The sequence below is a fragment of the Prunus mume genome, linkage group LG7 (assembly GCF_029339155.1).
Source record: "Prunus mume cultivar Tortuosa linkage group LG7, ASM2933915v1, whole genome shotgun sequence".
NCBI lineage: Eukaryota > Viridiplantae > Streptophyta > Magnoliopsida > Rosales > Rosaceae > Prunus > Prunus mume.
The window spans coordinates 13,542,360-13,561,454 of NC_142704.1; the positions used below are offsets into that span (position 1 = coordinate 13,542,360).

Sequence of the window (19,095 nt, forward strand, 5' to 3'; positions counted from 1 at the left end):
TTAATTTACATTTTTGAGTAAGATACTAAACACCATCTGAGGCATCCCTAGTCCCTTTGACTGCACCATACAATTAGGCTTCGTTGAAATGGAAGATATGACTCCAGAAGCTCGTGGAAATGGCTGACTAGGACTGCTCCACATAATCTCTTCACCGTCGTTCTGAAAATTAACGGGTTCTCTCCGTATTCTAGTACTTTTGAGTCTCTCCCTTTTTCCATCGTGGCTTAAGATTCTACCCTCTCTCTCTCTCTCTCTCTCTCACCAAACATTATCAAGATATTTGATAATCACTACCAACTTCCGAAAATTAACTTGTTCAATTTTTATTTCTTGAGTTCTTTTGTCAACACTACTTGCAATTTTGGTAGAGTCTGTAACATTGGAACTGCGTACAACCTTTGTATTAACAATTTCCTATGACAAAATGCTCTTTGTAGGATCACGTTCTAACATACGCTTAGCAGCATGTTGACTGTTTTGTTGGGACAACTTTGGCCTGATCCTTTGGATGAACTAACATGAAGTACATGAGTACACCTTATCAAGTACATGAGTTTCATACAAATCTGTCATCTTTGTCAAGTCAGTAACCCGACAATCAATCCTAGTGATGGATCGATCAATCGTTGCCTCAATGACCTTCATTAGCAAATTCTGAGAATCACAATCCGATCATTCCATGTTAATGATAGGTTTCTGAAGACAGCTTCAGTAGACATCATATCATGTCTTTGTTAAAGACCATTCGTCCTGATATTCTTTGTAGGTACCTCATTCTTTCTGAGGCCGATGAGTTTGTGCCAGTGACAGATTTATTGCAGCACAATTAGGGTGCATGACTCTTCTATAAATAGAAAGGGATGCTCAGTAATAACCCAAGCTTGAACATTAGTCGTACGGTATTCAATTCAGTGCTCTAATGCTACTTAATTGAGTGAGCATGAGAATTGTAGCTCAATAAGCTCTAGTCTTAGCTTGCATGTGTAATTGAAAACGATGATCTTGAGCAAATCTTAATAACTATGTTTATAGATCAAGGATTCATCTTTATTACTCTGTGAGTTCCATTTAGTGTTTAATTGATCGCAGTTTGAGCTAAAAGGATTAGATTCAGCTAGTATTTTTGGCTATCTAGTTGATTCTAGGGGTGGTCTTCAACATATTTTGGTTTTCATTTGGGTTTAATCTGTGTCAAGACATAGAAAAACAACTTTGGCCGAGTGCATTTTAAGCAAACACCTCCTCAAGATTATGCCAATTACAAGAATTTAGCATGCTGGCTCGACATGGTTACCGTAGGAATTGAATAGATATAGACAATCCTCTGTTTTCCAATTTCTATATATGCAATATATTTATCTAGGGAAGACTATCCATGGTTAGTCAACTTAAAGGGTTGTGCAAGATAAAGTCCATAAAAAACGTGAATCTTATTAGGTTTCATAAATATAACATTAAAACTGAAAATGAGGACGGCGAAACCTATGATGCATCTGAAGCTGGTACAAGATAAATGATGTTGGAAACTATTGGAGGCACATTATCTGTATCAGGAATTTGCAGAACTAATAAACAAAGGTCTTCTGTCTGCACAAACAATGAAAAAAAAGGCTTTCTGAAAAACTATAAAAATGCTGCTTCTAAGAATGCAGCATTGAGGAATCCTTTATGTTAAACGTTTCTTACTTACATATTATAGACCAACTATATATAATCATGGCTAAAAATGAGTTTAAAGAGACTGGTCAGTGTAAGAATGCTTACAATCCTTATAATATATGCACCAGATAGTCTATGGTGTCAACTTTTTGTACCTGAAAGCAAGGATACATATGTTATTATTTTGTTCTTTCTCAAGTGAACAAAGGAAACATAAAGCAGAACAAGCAAACCAAAATCATCAGGACTTATCAGACAACAGTATCTTGAGCCTACAAAAGATAGTGTAGAAATAGTGACATCAGTCATCGGATGAACCACATCAGAAAGGACAACTAAATGCGAAGGCCATAGCCATGAGTATTGAAACATTGTGATCAAAGTGCTGCCACCTATATATCAAACTTAGCCTCTGCTATTTAACAGTAAAGTGGTGTTAATTCCACCCTATAACAGTTATTTTATAATAAATTTGTCCCTATCTAAAATTACCAAAGAGGATAATTCTTAAAACCTTTAAAATTTGAAATTAACAAAAAAATTGTGGATGTCCAGGCCTTCCCAGGCCATGGCGGCATTGCCATGGAGAATGGTGTAAACATCATTCACTCTCTTGATTGTAATAGTGATTTCTGAGTTACCACCAAATCCAGAATTAAGCATTCATTTTAACCATTTATTTAGAAACTTTGAATGATCAAGCGGTCTGAGTGTAATAATGATTTGTCTACCCTATACAGAGTATATTAGTCTTATATATGTGTGAAATGTTACAATATTTAAATACAAGAAAAAAGTGTCGTGTGCCACTTATAGCATTTCAATATCTTAAAATGGGAAAAACTGTGGCCTTGCTGCTACGGCTATTGCAGCAAGGCCATGGGGCTGCCATGATTAAAGAAGGTAATACGAACTGGCCATGGTAGCTACCAAATATTTTTACTTTTATAGGTGAGGGTTAGGGTTAAGGCTGAGGGTTAAGGGAAAAGGAAGGAGGTATGGACGGTTTGGGAGAACTGGTGGGCAGGAAGACTAGATTACAGATAATTTTTATATTCAAAATAAAAGAATTTGTGGGGTGGGCAATTTCATCACTCTTAGCAGCTATTAGTTCATAGCCATGCTTCAGAAATAATCCTTAAATTACTCAAAGAAATAGAATCCTTTAAGCTGCAGCCTTTCAGAGTGAACCTAAAGGAAAAGAAAAGCTAGAACAATTTGTTAACGTCTGACTTATATAAGTTAGTTTGTTTGGGAAGCTCAGTTAATGTTTATCCAAGCTATCTAAATTCTGAAAAGTAAGAGGGTGAAAACTTACAAAGAACTATATCATTCCCTCTCGTGTGACTTACATAAGCTGTTCTATGAAGAGATGACTGTCTTTAAGAAATCATCATGAACTAGCTACACAGAGAACAGATATTAAATCCACTCACTCTGATCAATTCTAGATCAACCAATACCTCAAATGTATCACATCATATATTTATTTCTAGTATAATACTTTTCTTTGGCAGGTTCTACCATCGTGTTAGATATAAATGGCATACCATGGTCTGCAGGTAGAACTAACATCAAATAATTGGCCATTATGTTGGCCTCAAGCAGCAAATCATCATTTTACTAACTTTTCCTGGATTTACTGTTTGAACGAAAATCAATATGGTTTATCAAATTTTCAGGCTAACTCATGATCACTGCCTGGGTTGTTACCCAAGAATGTATGGGCCGGTCTGGGATCTACTGACTGAGACTATTGAAGGGAGATTGTGAGACTATGCGCATTGACAAAAGCACACCTCAGATAATATAGATAATTAATAGTCCAGTAAAAATGAGACTGTCGAAGCTCTCCCATCAAAAATAAAATAAAACACTGCATAGGACTAAAATTATTCCAGCTCAGTCTGTAGTCCCGTGTGACAAACTTGACCAAAACAGTTCTTGTGCGTTGTGTAGCCATTACATTATCAGGTTCCAAGAAGTCAAATTGTTTCTGGCTTTAATTTTGCCTTAATGTAGTTCATTTTGGACTTCTTTCTTAAAAAAATTGATGATAGCTATCATGGTGGGAAAAATAAAGAAGACAATAAATAGTTGTAACTTATAAGAAAGCAGCAAAAGAACAACCAGAATTGTGGCATCAATAGTAATGATAATAGAGAGTTATCCTTTGACTAGAATACAAGTTGTATGTGTCAACTTACCTTTGGGAGAGTGGAAGAAGCGTCCCCGAAATGCTTCTAAACTTTCACACATAGAACTAGCATTGACACTTAGCCGGCTCTTCATTTCAGATAAATCAACCCCTTTGTCCAAAAGATGTTGTTGCTTAAAGCTAGAGAACCTTCCACTGGCTTCTCTCTGCAGGTTTGTGAAGCAAGGTGCAATGTTGTTCCAACCCTCCCCTGCAATGTTTTTGGAGAAAGGAAGACCACTAGATTGACCAAACCCCAATGCACCACTTCTTGTTGCCATCGCAGCTGGACCCAAAAAAAAAACAAGAAAAAAAAGAAGCTAAATCTGGATGGGCACTGAAAACTACAGCTTTGAATTTCACCAGGAAAATGAAAACATCCATATCAATAAAGAAAGAGATGTATGTGGTAAGCAATAAATACAAGAAGCAGCACCAATGAAATGGTTCTCACATAAAGAGGCAAAATTACGAAATTAATAATTACCATTATAAGGAACTTGAAGGAGCCAATTTGCAGGAAGACCAATTCCAGCACCAAGCAGAGTGAAACCAACACTAAAACCAACACCACATCCAGCTCCAACATAACCAACCACCTCAGGCCCAAAACCAGGACCCCATCCAATACCACAACCAATTCCTACTCCCAATCCCCAAAATGCTCCAGATGTTGGGTGTACTGGGTTCCATCTTTCATACCTCCTGAACAGTCCTTTTATTATCATTATAGCACCTCAAAATCACTGATGAGTATGGAAATTATTGATAAATTTGGTGGGTATTTCGGAGATTTTTTTTTATTTAATTTCTGGGTATTTATGGGTATTTCATCTTCTAGAGGGAGTGAGCTGTGAGATAGGCGAAGGTTCTGCGAGAAGAAGAAAGGCACAGTACACACTTTGAAACCAGGTTAGAATCGTTAGACCCATTAAGCAAAACTAAAAGAATATACTCTCCATTTTTCTTCGTTAATCCTAATACTTAAATCATTATACTTTTAAGTTTTATTCTTGAATAAAATGACAAAAAGGTCATCCAACTTAAAATTTAACCCTAATATATCCAAACACACCCCACTACTGTTCATATTAAGTTTTGAAAAAATACAAATTCCCCTACACCCTACTGAATTTTTATCAAAAATAGCTAAAATTTACCCATTACTTTTAAAAATGTCCGTTTTTATAAAATCTTTCAAATATAGCCAAAAACTCACCTAAATAGTAGGGGTGGGCACTCAAACTTGAGAACCGAAAATTCGAGCCGAACCGCACCGAATCAAACCGAAAAAAACCGAGTTGCCCAAAAAGTCAACAACCGGTCAAAAACCAAACTGGACTGGTTTGGACCGATTTTGGATATGGTTCCATGTCTTCAAAAACTGGACCGGGCTGAACCAAACCGGTCAAATTAAAAAATATATTATTTCAATTTACATTTATATTTAATGCTATATTTTTAATTTCACCAAAAAAAAAAGAACTAATATTTATCCAAGTTCAATTTCAAAATATCTCTCTTTTCTAACTTTAATATTTATTTTTATATGAAATTGAATAATTTGTTAATTTTTAAGTAAAATTAATGATATTTCAGTTGAGAATTGTATTAAAAAATAATTTTTACAATCCGGTTCAAAACCGAACCAAGTGCAATCCAAACGGACAGTTTTTGAATTTTTTTAACTAAAACTGAACCGAACCAAACCGGATGAATAGTATCGAATCGGTTCTAATTTGAGGCAAAAACTGGTCCAATCCAAAACGTGCTCACCCCTACTAAATAGACACAAATGCACTTAAAAATTAAAACCCACATAAACTTAAAAAGTTCCAATATATTTTGAGTCCCAGTTATTGATACATACTTGGTATCTAACTAAAGATTGAGACTTTGAAGAAAATTGATGCCTAAACTCGTAGGTGCCCAACAAAACCATCGTCTCACAGGTGCCTATCCTCTATCATTGAGTCCAGTCCCACATTGGCCAAATAAGAAAAACATAGAAACTCATTTGCTAAGCAAAGTAATGCTAAAAAAAACAATATTTCTGAGTATGTGGCACTAAAATGGCTTTGGCTATAGATTAAGATCTTCCTAAAACCACTATGATAAAAGAAAGCTCATGTACAAATGGAATTCTGAAAGAAAGCTCATGTGCAAACCAGCTATAGATAAAAATCTTCATAAAACCATTGCGATAAAAGGCGTTGACTTTGCATGGACCATGGCTACTATAAAAGATGGCATTTTAGACCGGAAAATCGAAAAATCGCAAAAATCAACCGACAATTTACCGCAATGGAACCGCAATCGTGGGAAACCAAACTGCATTTGCAGTATGAAGAACCGAACCGCATTTGCGGTTGCAGTATTTGATTTTCAAAACTTGCGGTTACCGCAAACCGCAACTATATTTAAAATAAATAAAAAATTGCATTTTGTAGATAACATTAGTGCTCAAACAACACAATGGGGTCCTTCAAATCCACTCACCACCACCAACACTTGAGTTTGTAACTTTAATTTGTAACATTGGTGCATTGCATTTTCCTTTTAGTTTGTAACTTTAATTAACTTTGAATTGGATTTTTCCTTTGAGTTGTAACTTTAATTCATTTTGCATTGCATTTTCTTTTTAGTTTGTAACTTTAAAGGATTTGGAATTGGAATGCTTGAGAAATTGAGGTTGTGAATGCTTGAGAAGTTAAACTTTAATTAGAATGCTTTGAATTGTAACTTTAATTTTCTTTAGGTTGTGAATGCTTGAGAAGTTGGGGATGTTGTCAATTTATATATGTTTGAGAAGTTGAGGTTGTGAATTTATATTTTTTGGTTAAAGTATGCTTGAACTCAAAAGGCTTCAAAAGAAGCATCAAAAGTAGGCCTAAAATGTGGAAGATTGGATTTTTCTGACACAAAAAGAACTTGTGGTTTTAAACTACTAATTCACGGTAACCGACCGCTTTTTTCGGTTTACCGCAATATGGTAAACCGCAAAACGCGGTCGGTTTGCGGTTTCAAAAATCATCATACCGCAAATAGTCGGTCGGTTTGCGGTTTAGGCAAAAATTCGCGGTTACCGAACCGCAACCACCCCTAGCTAAGAGTGTGAAAAATAAAAATAAAAAAAATAAAAACAGAGTAGACCCTTTTAAATGTCTTTAAAAAGTCATCAACGTTTTAGATCTTATGTGCGCAATCCTACGGCCCTTAGATCAGCAGGGACCCACAAATGCAATATCTCTAACCTTATCCTTCATGTATCCCACTCTGTTTTCTTCCCTTCTTCATGGCCCTTCAAATCCGTCTTTTTTCGAAGGAAATAATAATACCAGAAATCCCCATGCCAAGTTTTTGCTCTTTCTGAACACCAAGGCTTCCATTTCCAAGAGCACTAGCAGAACCAAAGCCCATGGCTGCAATTGCAGGGCTATCTTCATGGTCATCCAAGCCCTCTCCAATTTGTCCCTCGCAACACCAAGCATCATCTAGTAAGGTACCATTAAATAGAACGACTGCAGATTATACTCTCTCTTTTTTTTCTTTTTCTTTTTTTCTGTTTTCAACCATCTGCAGTTCTTGGTTTGTTTTTCTAATGTGCTGAAATGGTGGTATGAACTTGAATTTTGATGCTTCCCTTAGTGAAAGAAGAATAAAAAAAAAACAAGAGTATTGTGTTTGTGTTTCAATAGATGGAAATTGCAGCTTGTTTCAATTGCATTTGAATTATGCAATTGCTCACCTCTTGCTTGCATTTTTTTTTTAAAAATCCTGCAGATTAGTATTAAGCCTTGGACTTTCTCCATCACCAACAGTCTGAAAGAAATAACAAAAACCCACTACCCAATCTCCACAACAGACCAAAACCATAAGTTTTTTTCTCCCTCCACACACTTAAATGCAACCTTGCGGAGCCCAAGAGGCTTTGGCCCTTCCCCAAAGAAAAAGAAAAAGACCAAGAAGAACACAAACCAAAACAATGACAGCGATGAAGATGAAGATGACGATGAGGACGAGGAAGAGGACGAGCGGGAGGAAGGTGTAATACCGGAGATCGTGACGAACAGGATGATTGGGAGGATGGGGTTCACAGTTGGGGTGCCATTGTTTCTGGGGCTCTTGTTCTTCCCATTCTTCTACTACTTGAAAGTTGGCCTGAAAATAGATGTGCCCACTTGGGTACCCTTCATAGTGTCGTTTGTGTTCTTTGGGACGGCTCTTTTTGGGGTCAGCTATGGGATTGTGTCCTCCAGTTGGGATCCTTTGAGGGAAGGCTCTGTCTTGGGTTGGAATGAGGCTCAGAAGAATTGGCCTGTGTTTTGGCAGTCCCTTCGCGGTGGATCTAAAAAGGACTAATTAACAACTCACACTTCTTTTCAACAATTTGTTCCTCCGATACTAGTAAATTTTGGACCTTTTTTAAATTTAGATTTACTTATTTTTTCCTCTCTTTTTTTTATAGTTTTTTATAGTTTTTTTTTCATCAATGTTACTAGCCAAAGCAAATGTAGTAGCGCATCTAGCTTTAGCAAGTTAAACTGAAAACTAATTAAATGATCAGATTATGTTATGTATGCTTTCCATACATATATGTTTCCATAACTCAATTCCTCCAAAATGAAAGAAGCTAAAAGCAGAAGATAAGAACAGTTAAAAACACAAGTGCACTTCCGTCAACAAAGACAGGACCCCTTCACAACTTTGAAAATGGAATCCACGTAAAAAACCTAGATCCCACTGTTTCGGAAATTCAATTTGACAAGTCTTCAAAGCCCTAGGGAACAATTGAAATCTCCTGGCGGAGCTCCATCATGTGTTCTACAGGGAAATCATGAGTATAAATCATCAAGTTATTCAAGACTTCACCATGCTTCAACAAGTACTTTGCCGCTTCCATCTGTACTTTGCCGCTTCCATCTGATCGGCTGTCCCTTGAATCCCCGTATGAAGTTAGGCAGATGATATGCCCAATTAAGATTTGCTTGCAGTCTTCAATTCTGTATACTCCGCACTTGCGGCCTTTTCGGTTTGAGGCAATGTGGTTGAAGCATGCTGAATTCAGTCAGTTTGTTTATGAGAATTGGTTGGGGTTTTCTGGCTCTGCTTTTGATAAGTCTTGTGCTTTTGTTGAGCCCCTCAAGATGTGGAATAAAAATGTGTTTGGGCATCTTAGACAAAAGAAAGCAAAGGGTGTTGGCTAGGTTGTCTGGGATCCAGAGAGCTCTTTGTAAGGGGCCTAATTCTTTTCTGAGTAATTTGGAAGTGCAACTGCATGATGAGTTTAATTCTATTCTGGATCAAGAAGCTCTATTTTGGCATCAGAAATCCAAGTTGAGATGGCTTCAAGAAGGGAATAGAAATACTAAGTTTTTTCATCTCACAACTATAATTAAACAAAGGAGAAATAGAATTGAACGGTTAAAGGATGATGAAGGGGTTTGGGTGGAGGATGCTGCAGGTATTAAAGATTTGGCTGTGGGTTTCTTTTCCAAACTCTTTGCTCCTGTTTAGGCTGCTACTAATGTGAGTTTTCCTTATTTTTTCCCTTCAGTCACTGATGGTGAGATTGCCTCCTTGGTGAAAAAAATTGATATGTTGGAAGTGAAGGATAGTTTATTTGGTATTGGTGGTCTTAAGGCCCCTGGTGTTGATAGATTTCCTGCTTGTTTTTATCAACACCAGTGGGATTTGTGTGCCCCTTTTGCATAGTCGTATGACTAAAGTTACGTATAATGGTCTACTTGATTGCAAAGTAGGCTTGCAAAAGGAAGTGTCTCTCCTTAGCTGGTAGAGCTACCTCATCCAAGCCGCCAAATATTCCATACTGCGATTTAAGTGGAAGCAAAAGGTACATTTATGCCAATTTGGTTTGTCGTCCTAAATGTAGGGGTGATTTAGGATTCAAGAAAACTGCAGACATGAATAGGGCCCTTTTAGCAAAGATTGGTTGGAGGATGCACACTCGTGATCAAGGGTTGTGGGCTCAAATTTATGAAAAGAAGTACCTAAAAGGCTGCTCTATCTTGGATACTCCTGGGGTCTCCAAGCAAGATTGTTTTACTACTTGGAGAAGTGTTCTCTATGGCGTCAAGTTGAGAAAGGGAATGGTTTGAAGAGTAGGTAATGGGGACAGGGTGAATTTCTGAAAGGACCATTGGGTGGCTGATCTCCCTTTGTTACAGTATGCTGCAGTCAAAGATCGATTTGGACTGCAAGGTCTCTAATTTCTTTAAAGAAGGATGGTGGGATGTTGAGAAGTTAAGAGCTGTTCTTGATGAGGATATGGTGCAAAAGATCACCTGTTTTCCTGTTGGTTTTGGAGGTAATAGTCACGATGCTCAGATATGGAGGCCTACTTCTAATGACATCTTTAATGTTAAATCTACTTTTCAGATGATCCATGGGGGTTCTAATTGGTCTTATGCTTGCTGGAAGGGTCTGTGGAGTATGTCTCTCCCGCCTAAGTTGAAAGTTTTCTTATGGCTTGTTTTCCAAGGTAAGATCTTAACTAATGAACAAAGAGTTAGAAGACATTTAGCTGTGGAGTCCTCTTGTTCTGTTTGTGGTTGGCACTTTGAAAATATCATTCACACTCTTAGGATTGTGGGCGTGCTAAGGAAGTATGGCTTACTGTTCTGCCTCCAAGTAAATTCCATGATTTTTTCGTATCTGACTATCCTTCTTGGCTTCGAAGCAATCTTTTTTCTAAAGCTAAGTGGGAAGGGAGGTCTCCTTGGAATATCATTTTTGTTTTCACTTGTTGGTATGTATGGAAGTGGCGTAACCAATACATTTTTAATGATGCTGAGGACTTGCCTTGTAATCCTAGGAAGATTATTTGTGCTGCTGTTTCAGACTGGCTTAAGGCTTCTAGTGTGAATTGTAGGAATGTGCCTAGAACTCAAGTTATGCTAAGTTAGGAGCCACCTGGAAGTGGATGGGTTAAGCTCAATGTGGATGGCACTTGCATGAATATTTCTAGGAAAATTGGTGCTGGTGTTGTGATTAGAGATTGCTTTGGGGAATGGTGTGGAGGTTTGCTGTGAACTTGGGGAAAGGGCGTATTTTGGATGCTGAAATTTGGGGTTTGTTTTTTGGACTCCAATTAGCAGTGGCAAAGGGCTTCACCAAGATCCTCATAGAAATGGATTCTCATATTGCTGTGAATCTATTCCAACAAAGGGATTCTCTATGTTTCCATCCTCTAGCTGCTTTGCTCTCAAACTGTGGCAAGTTGCTTAGACATTTTGAGAGTTGGGATATCCAGCATATCTTCAGAGAGAAGAATGGCTTGGCGGATTGCCTTGCCAAATGGAGCCATAATCTAGACTTGGATGTTCAGTTTTTTGCTTCAGCTCCTATATGGGCTAGCTCTGCGTTAGCTGATGATTTGTTGGGGGTCACTCGGGGCCGTTTGATTTGTACTGGTTAGGCTTTCGGGTTTTGTTTTGGGGCTTGTCCCCCCCATTTTATCAACCAAAAAAAAAAAAAAAAAAAAGTTAAGCAGATGATATTGACGCATTAAGTTTGGATCCTTCGCATAGGATAAACTACATATCAGTCAATGACTAGAGCAACGTCAAATTTTCTCAGCATCATGGATAGAGCATTCCCATTGAAAAATTCCAGCATGTAAAAATGCTATCAGCCACTAAGGAGACAAGTTAGAGCACAATTACCCCCAAAAATTTAGCTGAAAGTGAAAGATCTTTAATTTTGAGAAGTTCGGCCAACAGGTTATGCACACAGACAGCAGAATCAAGGACATCGTCATCATCAAAGTCCTCAAACCCGTGTAGCGATCCGAAATTAATCTTGGCTTTGCTCAGGGATTTTTAATTCTTCAAATAATAGGTTGCCAAAACTTCATCCGCGATTTGGAGCATTGATATTAACAAAAATGTCGTACTTATAATCTCTACTAAATGGTTCCAAATAAATCAGCAGGCTCTTTAGTTTCAGTGCGGAGATAATAAATTCTAAATACGAAAATTCTTGAAGTGATCCAACTATAATCAAATCTTCAAGTACATGGCAACAAGAAATGAGTTTCTCCATTGAGTCAGTATCAGTATGACAGATTGTAAGATGGAGAACCTTGAGACTTGGGAAACAATCTAAGGTGGGAGTGATGGTAATAACTGATAGCAGCCTCAGCTTCAAAACCACCAATGTTTTGCACATGTAAAGGCTTCTTAGAAACTCATAGAGCCAGTCTTCCCAATCCATCCTGGACTCCTCACAAAGATAACACGGAACAGAAAATCCCAGTCCAACAACATTACGCTCAACTGCGGCGCAAATCCAAGCATCAAACCGAGAATCATCCTCAAATTCAGAACAATGAAGTTGGAATGTATGGATGTCTGACGAAGCCATGCGATAACAGAACATGATCCACAAATTCCCCAAAGCGATCTCGAAAAAACTATTTCGATAATCGAAATCCCATAGAGTTATAGTAGGAACTTTAGTCCACACATTCTTCCACCTGTGTGATAAAAAGCTGGTCTTTACAGCCACGTCTGTTCCAAGGAAGGAAAGAATGGGGCAAAGAATTTCATTTGGTAATCCACTGATCCTGTCCTCAGTGCATGCTTTAAATCGACCCTTTGAATGCGAACCCATATACGAATTTCCAACCCTTTCTGTCAAAACCCCCAAAGAAAAAACATTTAACTTCTAAGAGAGTTTCCTAAATTTCCTTCTTGTTTCAGTTCTAATTGAAATAAGAAAGGAAAATAAAGCTGCGTTGTTTTTGGGTTTTCATTCAACAGCACAAACTATAAGTTTTGGCCCTACGTTGTCTTCCTTTTTAGTTTTCTGGATTTTCTTGGCATCCAAACAGAAGACATAAGGAATTAACAAAGAAAATATTTCGGAAGGAGTAAAAATACCTGATATAGTTCTGCATTGGTGGAGCCAACTCTAGCTTCAGCGTACAGGTTTACTGTGTTTGGTTGCTGAGAAAACAGCAGGAAAAGAAGGGAAACTGAGTAACAGGTTTCTCTTCTACTTGCATTTTCTCCTCGAAATGGTGCTTCAGTGGGAGTGGGAGACGACGTCTTCAGAATTAGAAAATAATAGTTTAAGACGACGTCGTTAGTATCCTACCCAATAATACTTTTCTTGGTGTCAAAATATGGGCTTTAGTAATCCAATAACGTGGGTTCAAAATATGGGCTTGAACTTTTGAACTCTGCGAACACAAGATGAGTGTCTCTTTCTAATCCAACCTATCAAGCATTAACATCATTTTTCAACTTCAAACCACTCAATAATTAGAGTGTTAAGTCTAAAACAAGGCAACAAATTCCTTCTATAAAATCTACGGTGGTAAATGTATCAAGCAATGAGGGAATTTTCATGTTTGAAACTTACGTAGCGAAAATATCCCAATCACCCAAGATCACTTGTGTTATGAATCTCTGTGGGTGCTTGCATGATCCACAGACATTCCCACCAAGAGACTGGTTATTCATGTTGTTAGAATTATAGTATACAACCCAAAATCAATTGGCTATGTGTGGAAAGGGCAGAAATCATTTGAACTATTAATGCAAGACTTTCAATTCTCACGAGGGACATATACTCTCAGCACATGCCCGTTTTAGAGCTTAGATTAACCACAAAGTATAGGGAGAACTCAAGTTAGGAGTCATGGCAAAATCCTAACACTTTGAAGTTTTGAAGTTCCTCGTCATCCTAATCTTAGCTTTTGATGATCCAAGCATCTTGGAGAGGGATTCATCCACATAATCATACATAGTATTAGTATGAGACAATCCATTTGCCATGTCTCTTCTTTTAACATGGGGCAAGGCAAGAAATATTGTTTTTAAAAATTAGAAAAAATATATATAAAATCAGAAATTCAAAAGACGTGTACAATAAATCAATGGCAATCAAACATTGGAAATAGGAAAAGACTTGGGATTGCGATAGAGAGATCTACTTTGGGGAGGATCGCTGAATGGCTTTATAATCACTTTTCCAAGTACAACTGTTATTAACTTGAAAACAGAACATTCCTAACGTTAAAAGTGGTCTAAATCCACCACCACCACCACCACCATCACCATGCCTCTCATGTTTCATTTACTTTTCTACTTATTTTGTCTTTCCTTTTCTTTTCTGTTTTTTCATTTTTTGAGACAAAGAGAGAGAGAGGCAGAAGATTTTGAAAAATTCATTAAACAAAGAAGACTTAAAGAAAAATGTTTGACTCTTTTCTTTTATGATTTTGGTAATTTATTGCATGCCTTCATAAACAATACAAGAAGAAAACATCACCAACAAATGGAATATTATTGTCTGTGATCTAATCGCATGAAAGACTCTCAATCATACGATGCGTCACAATTGAACTCAAAATGAAATTTTGTGTGCAATTCTCTCTCTCTGACACAATTTGTTCGTATGGAGAGAGATATCGTAGACAAAGAGATGTGAGAAAAATAACAAAGTGGTAATTAAAGTTCGAGATTTTAATTTGAATTTGGTTGCGAAGCCAAGCCAAATGCCACAGCGGAAATGAGAGGAATGGCTTCTGGTTGTGGACCTTGACTATGCTTTTCTTTCTCAACAAGATCTTTGGGGGCAACTAAAAAGCTTTACTCTCTAAACGATGACACGTGGGCATGCAATGCAATACAAAACCCATTTGGAGCCTTTGGAGAATTTGTATATATATATATCATGAGAGAGAGAGAGAGAGAGAGAGAGAGAGAGAGATGAGAAATGGGGTTTGGTTTTGTTTGTTGTCCCTCTGTTCCAAGCATTCTTTGCTTAAAGAGAGGTTAGCCCCAGGAATAAAGCAAGGACAAGAGCAGAGACAGAGTAGTTGGCTAAAGTTAAAGCGCATGGCTTGCCCATATTGCCAAAGCAACAAAATACAAACAATTACAAGCACAAAACAAAATAATGTCAAATTATTATTAACATGAAACCAAACCAGATGCTGACAACCGACAACAGCCAGTAACCTCTCTCTGCTCTCTGCCCAAGAAGACACCCTCTCAACCGATTAGTCACCGGTCCTAGCCGGTTTGCAGTGTTTAACTGTCTCCTAGCCGTACTATTTTTCCTCTGACTAGAACCCAGCATCAATTTTGCACAATGGGTTTTGGTCCTTTTCTTTGAGACCACCTTTGGGGACCTCAGGGAAGGACGTTTGGGAGAGTAACTCTTATAAAACGGGATTACATTTTTTGTTATTCCGATTTATAACACAATAAAGCGGGAATAATTTTTTCATGTGTCATGATGTTATTGACCGAAAACAGTAAAAGACCTTTGGGTTTGGGCTGCACCAAATAAATAAAGAAATTAAACCAGTCTCTGATCAGGTAAGGTGTAGAAGAAGACAAAAACATATCAGAAGAATTCAGAAAACAAATGGGGCTTAGCTTTTGGTTGACACATATAATTATAAGAATCTTTTTGTGGTTTGTTTGACAAGATTGAAGATCTTCCTACATTCCAATTTGGATTTTTAATAGTGATGATGATTCCCTCACCAGCGGCGCATCCAAGTACCCCTCCTCACTCGTGCGTTTTGATTGGACACACCATACAGTTTTCCACTTTGCTTGGTCATTTCATTTCATTTCATTACATCTTTCTCGCGTCATAATTTCTTCTGCCCAACAAAATTCATATCCAAAGTTTAAGTTTTGTTTTCACCCACCAAAAGAAAAAGAACAAAAAGAGAACAAAAGGTTTAAGTTTCTAAAATATGACCTAGAGCTAGAGGCTTTGGTGAGGAATAGAATACAAAACCAACCATTTGTTAAATTTGGAAAGTGTGTGTCACGTGACACATCACTGGTTAGGCTACTCTTAGCTTTCGCATTCAATCCACCATTGTCTTCTGGTGGTTTTGTCAGCTGGTGAGCTCTGTTCGATCCAAGTTAGGCTCATTTGAGGGGCCTATCTGATGGAGTTTTGCATGGAAACAAATATTTTTTAAGCAACATGCGTATATTATGGACTTTGTACAGAGTATCTGATGGACTTGTTCTTGTTTCATTCATGATCATGTTTTTGCCATATGATTAGATGAATGAAGTTCATGGAACTTCAATAGAGAGAATATGAACTAAACAAGATAAATTTTTTATACTTTTGTTGGCACAAGATCTATCCTGTATCGATTGATCATTAATGAGGCACAACGTGGATGGTCGAGTAAACATAGTCCCACTACTTGATCACATCTGACTCGAGCATGCTCAACAACGCCAACCCTAATTGCCACGCCACCAACCTTGACCGACCATGGTTGGGTATCACGATCCTCACCCCACCATGACACTTGGTCAAAACCACCAAAGACACCCTTGTTAGTGGGAAGCCTTCTCTACGCTTACAAGGTTTTTCACTCTAATCAAGTTGTCAAGACCAAGTGTCATAATGTGGCTGGATCTAGCACAAAATGCATTCCTAATCCTCGCCATGATTAAGGCATGACCTAGACATCCTCCATTTTCCCAATTAAGGAGATATGCTCCCTCATGCCTTCTATAAATACTCATCACCCAAATTCAGACGAGGGTAATAATTCTCAACCATTTCAAAACTCTGTTAATTCTTTATATAATTCATTTTACTTCGGCATCAGAGAAGGTTTAGCTAATACTAGACTTATGTTGCTGAGGTGACCAGTTCTATATCTTGTGCATACCACGTCTGCTGAGAATAGAAGAAAATGCATGCGGGAAACAATCCAAGATCTTGTCGTTGATGGACTACACAATGTGCACACACACAAACCAGGAAAAGTAGAAGCACACACACTCTAAAGTAAAACAAACAATAGAGAACACAAGAATTTATAGAGGTTCGGCTTTATGTCTACATAATCTACGTAAAGTAGAAGCACACACACACCAAAGTAAAATAGACAACATATAACACAAGAATTTATAGAGGTTTGGATTTGTGTCTACGTCCTCTTTGGTGATCGCCTCGAGGAATATCACTAGTAATAAGAACACCTTCGGTTACAGGTAGAATCTCCAACTCTCATTTATACTTTGTTCCTCAAGTCTTCCTAGTTCGGGGATTATTGGTGATTTTGACATTAACAATTTGCAAAAAGACTCTATGCATGGTCAATTAGGATGATTTTCCATTAATTTGTATTTTTAATTATTTTCTAACATGATATGCTATTTATATTAATTGTATCAGTACTGCTATTTGTACCATGTTTATTGACTACACTCCTAGTCACATCTCTAATAATAGATGGGTCTCCATATACATTAGTGGGGCTCACCTCTATTGAAGAAGGTGAGACCCACTTGTACTAGAGAGGTGATCAACAAAGTGGTCAATAAATATGGTACAAATAGTATTATTGAAATTGTATTGGTGTTTCGGACCAATCGATTGCATACTCCACTTGTTTTAATGTTGCTAGAGATTTCTAATGTCACTTCTAGAGGTGTATTCAATTAAGATTTTAATGGATTTTAAAGTAGTTAGAACTATATGGATTTTTTTTTACTTTCATAAACTCCACATATACTTTGATTGAATTTCATAAGAATTTTGATGAAATGTGTTGGAATCTTGTGATAGAGTTTGATAGATTTTATTAAACTTCTATAAATTCGAAATAGTGATGGGCTAGTAGAGATGGTGGAGGTGGAGTTGGTAAATGCATTAATGGTGGTGGTAATCACCGTGTCAAGTAGTGGTGGTGGTGATGGTGGTGGGGGTGACAGTGGTGGTGGTGATGGTGATTCAAAAAGAATTTGAGTCCTTATTGTTTGTTAGGTACATAAAATAACTTTATATAAAGTCAGCTTCCCACGAAATTCTAGTTGCTTGATTAGAAGATAAATTTCTCGACACAATCTATTCAATTTCATTCATTTGCAATACTAATAGTAGCAAAAATAAAATTAACTCAAGCTTACTTGACCTGATTTTTGAGATTAGACATATTTTAAGTAAGCATGCTCACTCATGTGATTAAAAAATGTAAATTGTGTATCCTTCTAGTATAAAGTATAGCCTGGACTTGGATTGAGATCATGGCTTATACCAAACCTTCTGGGTTGAGATGCTCTTCGTAGAAGACCTGCACACTTTGAACAACTATCAGAATATGAGCGAACTGGGGTTCGGTCTCCAATTGAACTCCCTCCGATCGTTAAGTCAGACGTGGTTATAAGGTGGAGGGAATGGATGTAGTGTTTTCAAGATGAGAATCGTTATTACCTTGTCCTGATGTAGGTGAGGGGTATTTATAGAAAGGAGAAGGAGAAACAAAGATATTTGAGGAGGAGATATTTATCTCCCCTCTCCCAAGTGGGACTGAAGTACATTAAATGATCTATTCTTATCACCATGATGTTTGACAGAGATTATGTGAACCAGCGATACATGGCTTTGGATTGTAAGTATATTAAATGATCCATCTCTATCATCAGCCTGTTTATCTGGGATCGAAGGGTAAGGTGACACCTGGCTTCGGATGGAAAATGCATTAACTGATCTCTTTCACTTGCTAGGCTGTTTATCAGGCAGGATGGAGTGACTTGACAGGGGTCTAGTCACGCTTGTTGAGTATTGATGCACCTCTGGTCACACACGATACCACAGTGGTCTGCTCGGTATCTGGCGCTCGAGCATTGATTCACTCTTGCTCAGTCAGGTTTTGGTCGGGAGACATTTGATTGATATCCAAGACATCACGTTTGCTCGGGTTGGTATTAGTTTAACGGAGCTATCTACGGTCACGTGGTGATTTGTGATGGACTATGCTCACCATGATGGTATGAGGCATTAACAAAAAACAACACAAATTACACAACATTATGCAATTTATTTCGTCACATTTTTCACCTACTTTCGTGGCTATGCCTAAAACAGAAGAAAATGTGCTATGAAAAAGCTCAGTCCATGGCATTTGACCATACCCAATTAGTAATTGGCTATGAGCATCAATGACCTCAAAATTATCCCCTCATAAAAATATTCACCTACCTCAAACATAAATACAATAAATAAAAATAAAATTAAAAATAAAACTAAAAAAATCTTGATTAGATGGTTCCTTGAGTTATGATCTGTCAATTAAAAAAAATAAATCTCCCTCCATCACCCTCTCATGTCCTCACCGAATCAAAGGCCGCCACGTGTCCTACTCTCTACACATATTAGAGTCCTAGACACCCCTTCCCTTTACATCACCTAGACATGTGGACCCTTGTGTC

General features: G+C 37.6%; 2 protein-coding genes and 1 pseudogene across 6 annotated transcripts; 1 reads left to right on the forward strand and 2 right to left on the reverse strand.

The window, feature by feature from the left end:
• Positions 1 to 1,401: 1,401 nt before the first annotated feature.
• LOC103336783 (Putative membrane lipoprotein) lies at positions 1,402 to 4,807 on the reverse strand. Of its 4 annotated transcripts, none has more exons than XR_016122242.1 (4): positions 4,347 to 4,807; positions 3,870 to 4,145; positions 1,768 to 3,722; positions 1,402 to 1,590 (listed from the first exon to the last, which is right to left on the reverse strand). XR_016122242.1 is itself a non-coding variant. In XM_008239880.2 (4 exons), the coding sequence occupies exons 1-3, from the start codon at positions 4,585 to 4,587 to the stop codon at positions 1,804 to 1,806; spliced, it is 531 nt and encodes a 176-aa protein (XP_008238102.1). In that variant the 5' UTR covers positions 4,588 to 4,805; the 3' UTR covers positions 1,402 to 1,590; positions 1,768 to 1,803. The 4 variants fall into 4 exon arrangements, 3 of the variants coding, with proteins under 3 accessions (XP_008238102.1, XP_088897970.1, XP_008238101.1); XM_008239880.2 differs by having other exon boundaries at positions 1,768 to 1,817; positions 4,347 to 4,805; XM_089041844.1 differs by having other exon boundaries at positions 1,402 to 3,722.
• Positions 4,808 to 7,137: 2,330 nt separating this feature from the next.
• PAM68 (PAM68-like protein (DUF3464)) lies at positions 7,138 to 8,450 on the forward strand. The gene is made up of 2 exons (XM_008239881.3): positions 7,138 to 7,361; positions 7,643 to 8,450. Exons 1-2 carry the CDS (start codon positions 7,278 to 7,280, stop codon positions 8,219 to 8,221), a joined length of 663 nt encoding a protein of 220 aa, XP_008238103.2. The 5' UTR covers positions 7,138 to 7,277; the 3' UTR covers positions 8,222 to 8,450.
• Positions 8,451 to 8,515: 65 nt separating this feature from the next.
• LOC103336937 (F-box/FBD/LRR-repeat protein At5g22660-like) lies at positions 8,516 to 12,925 on the reverse strand (annotated as a pseudogene). The gene is made up of 6 exons (XR_016122280.1): positions 12,763 to 12,925; positions 11,738 to 12,513; positions 11,539 to 11,694; positions 9,607 to 9,689; positions 9,229 to 9,248; positions 8,516 to 8,917 (listed from the first exon to the last, which is right to left on the reverse strand). The product of XR_016122280.1 is annotated as an F-box/FBD/LRR-repeat protein At5g22660-like (transcript).
• Positions 12,926 to 19,095: the final 6,170 nt, after the last annotated feature.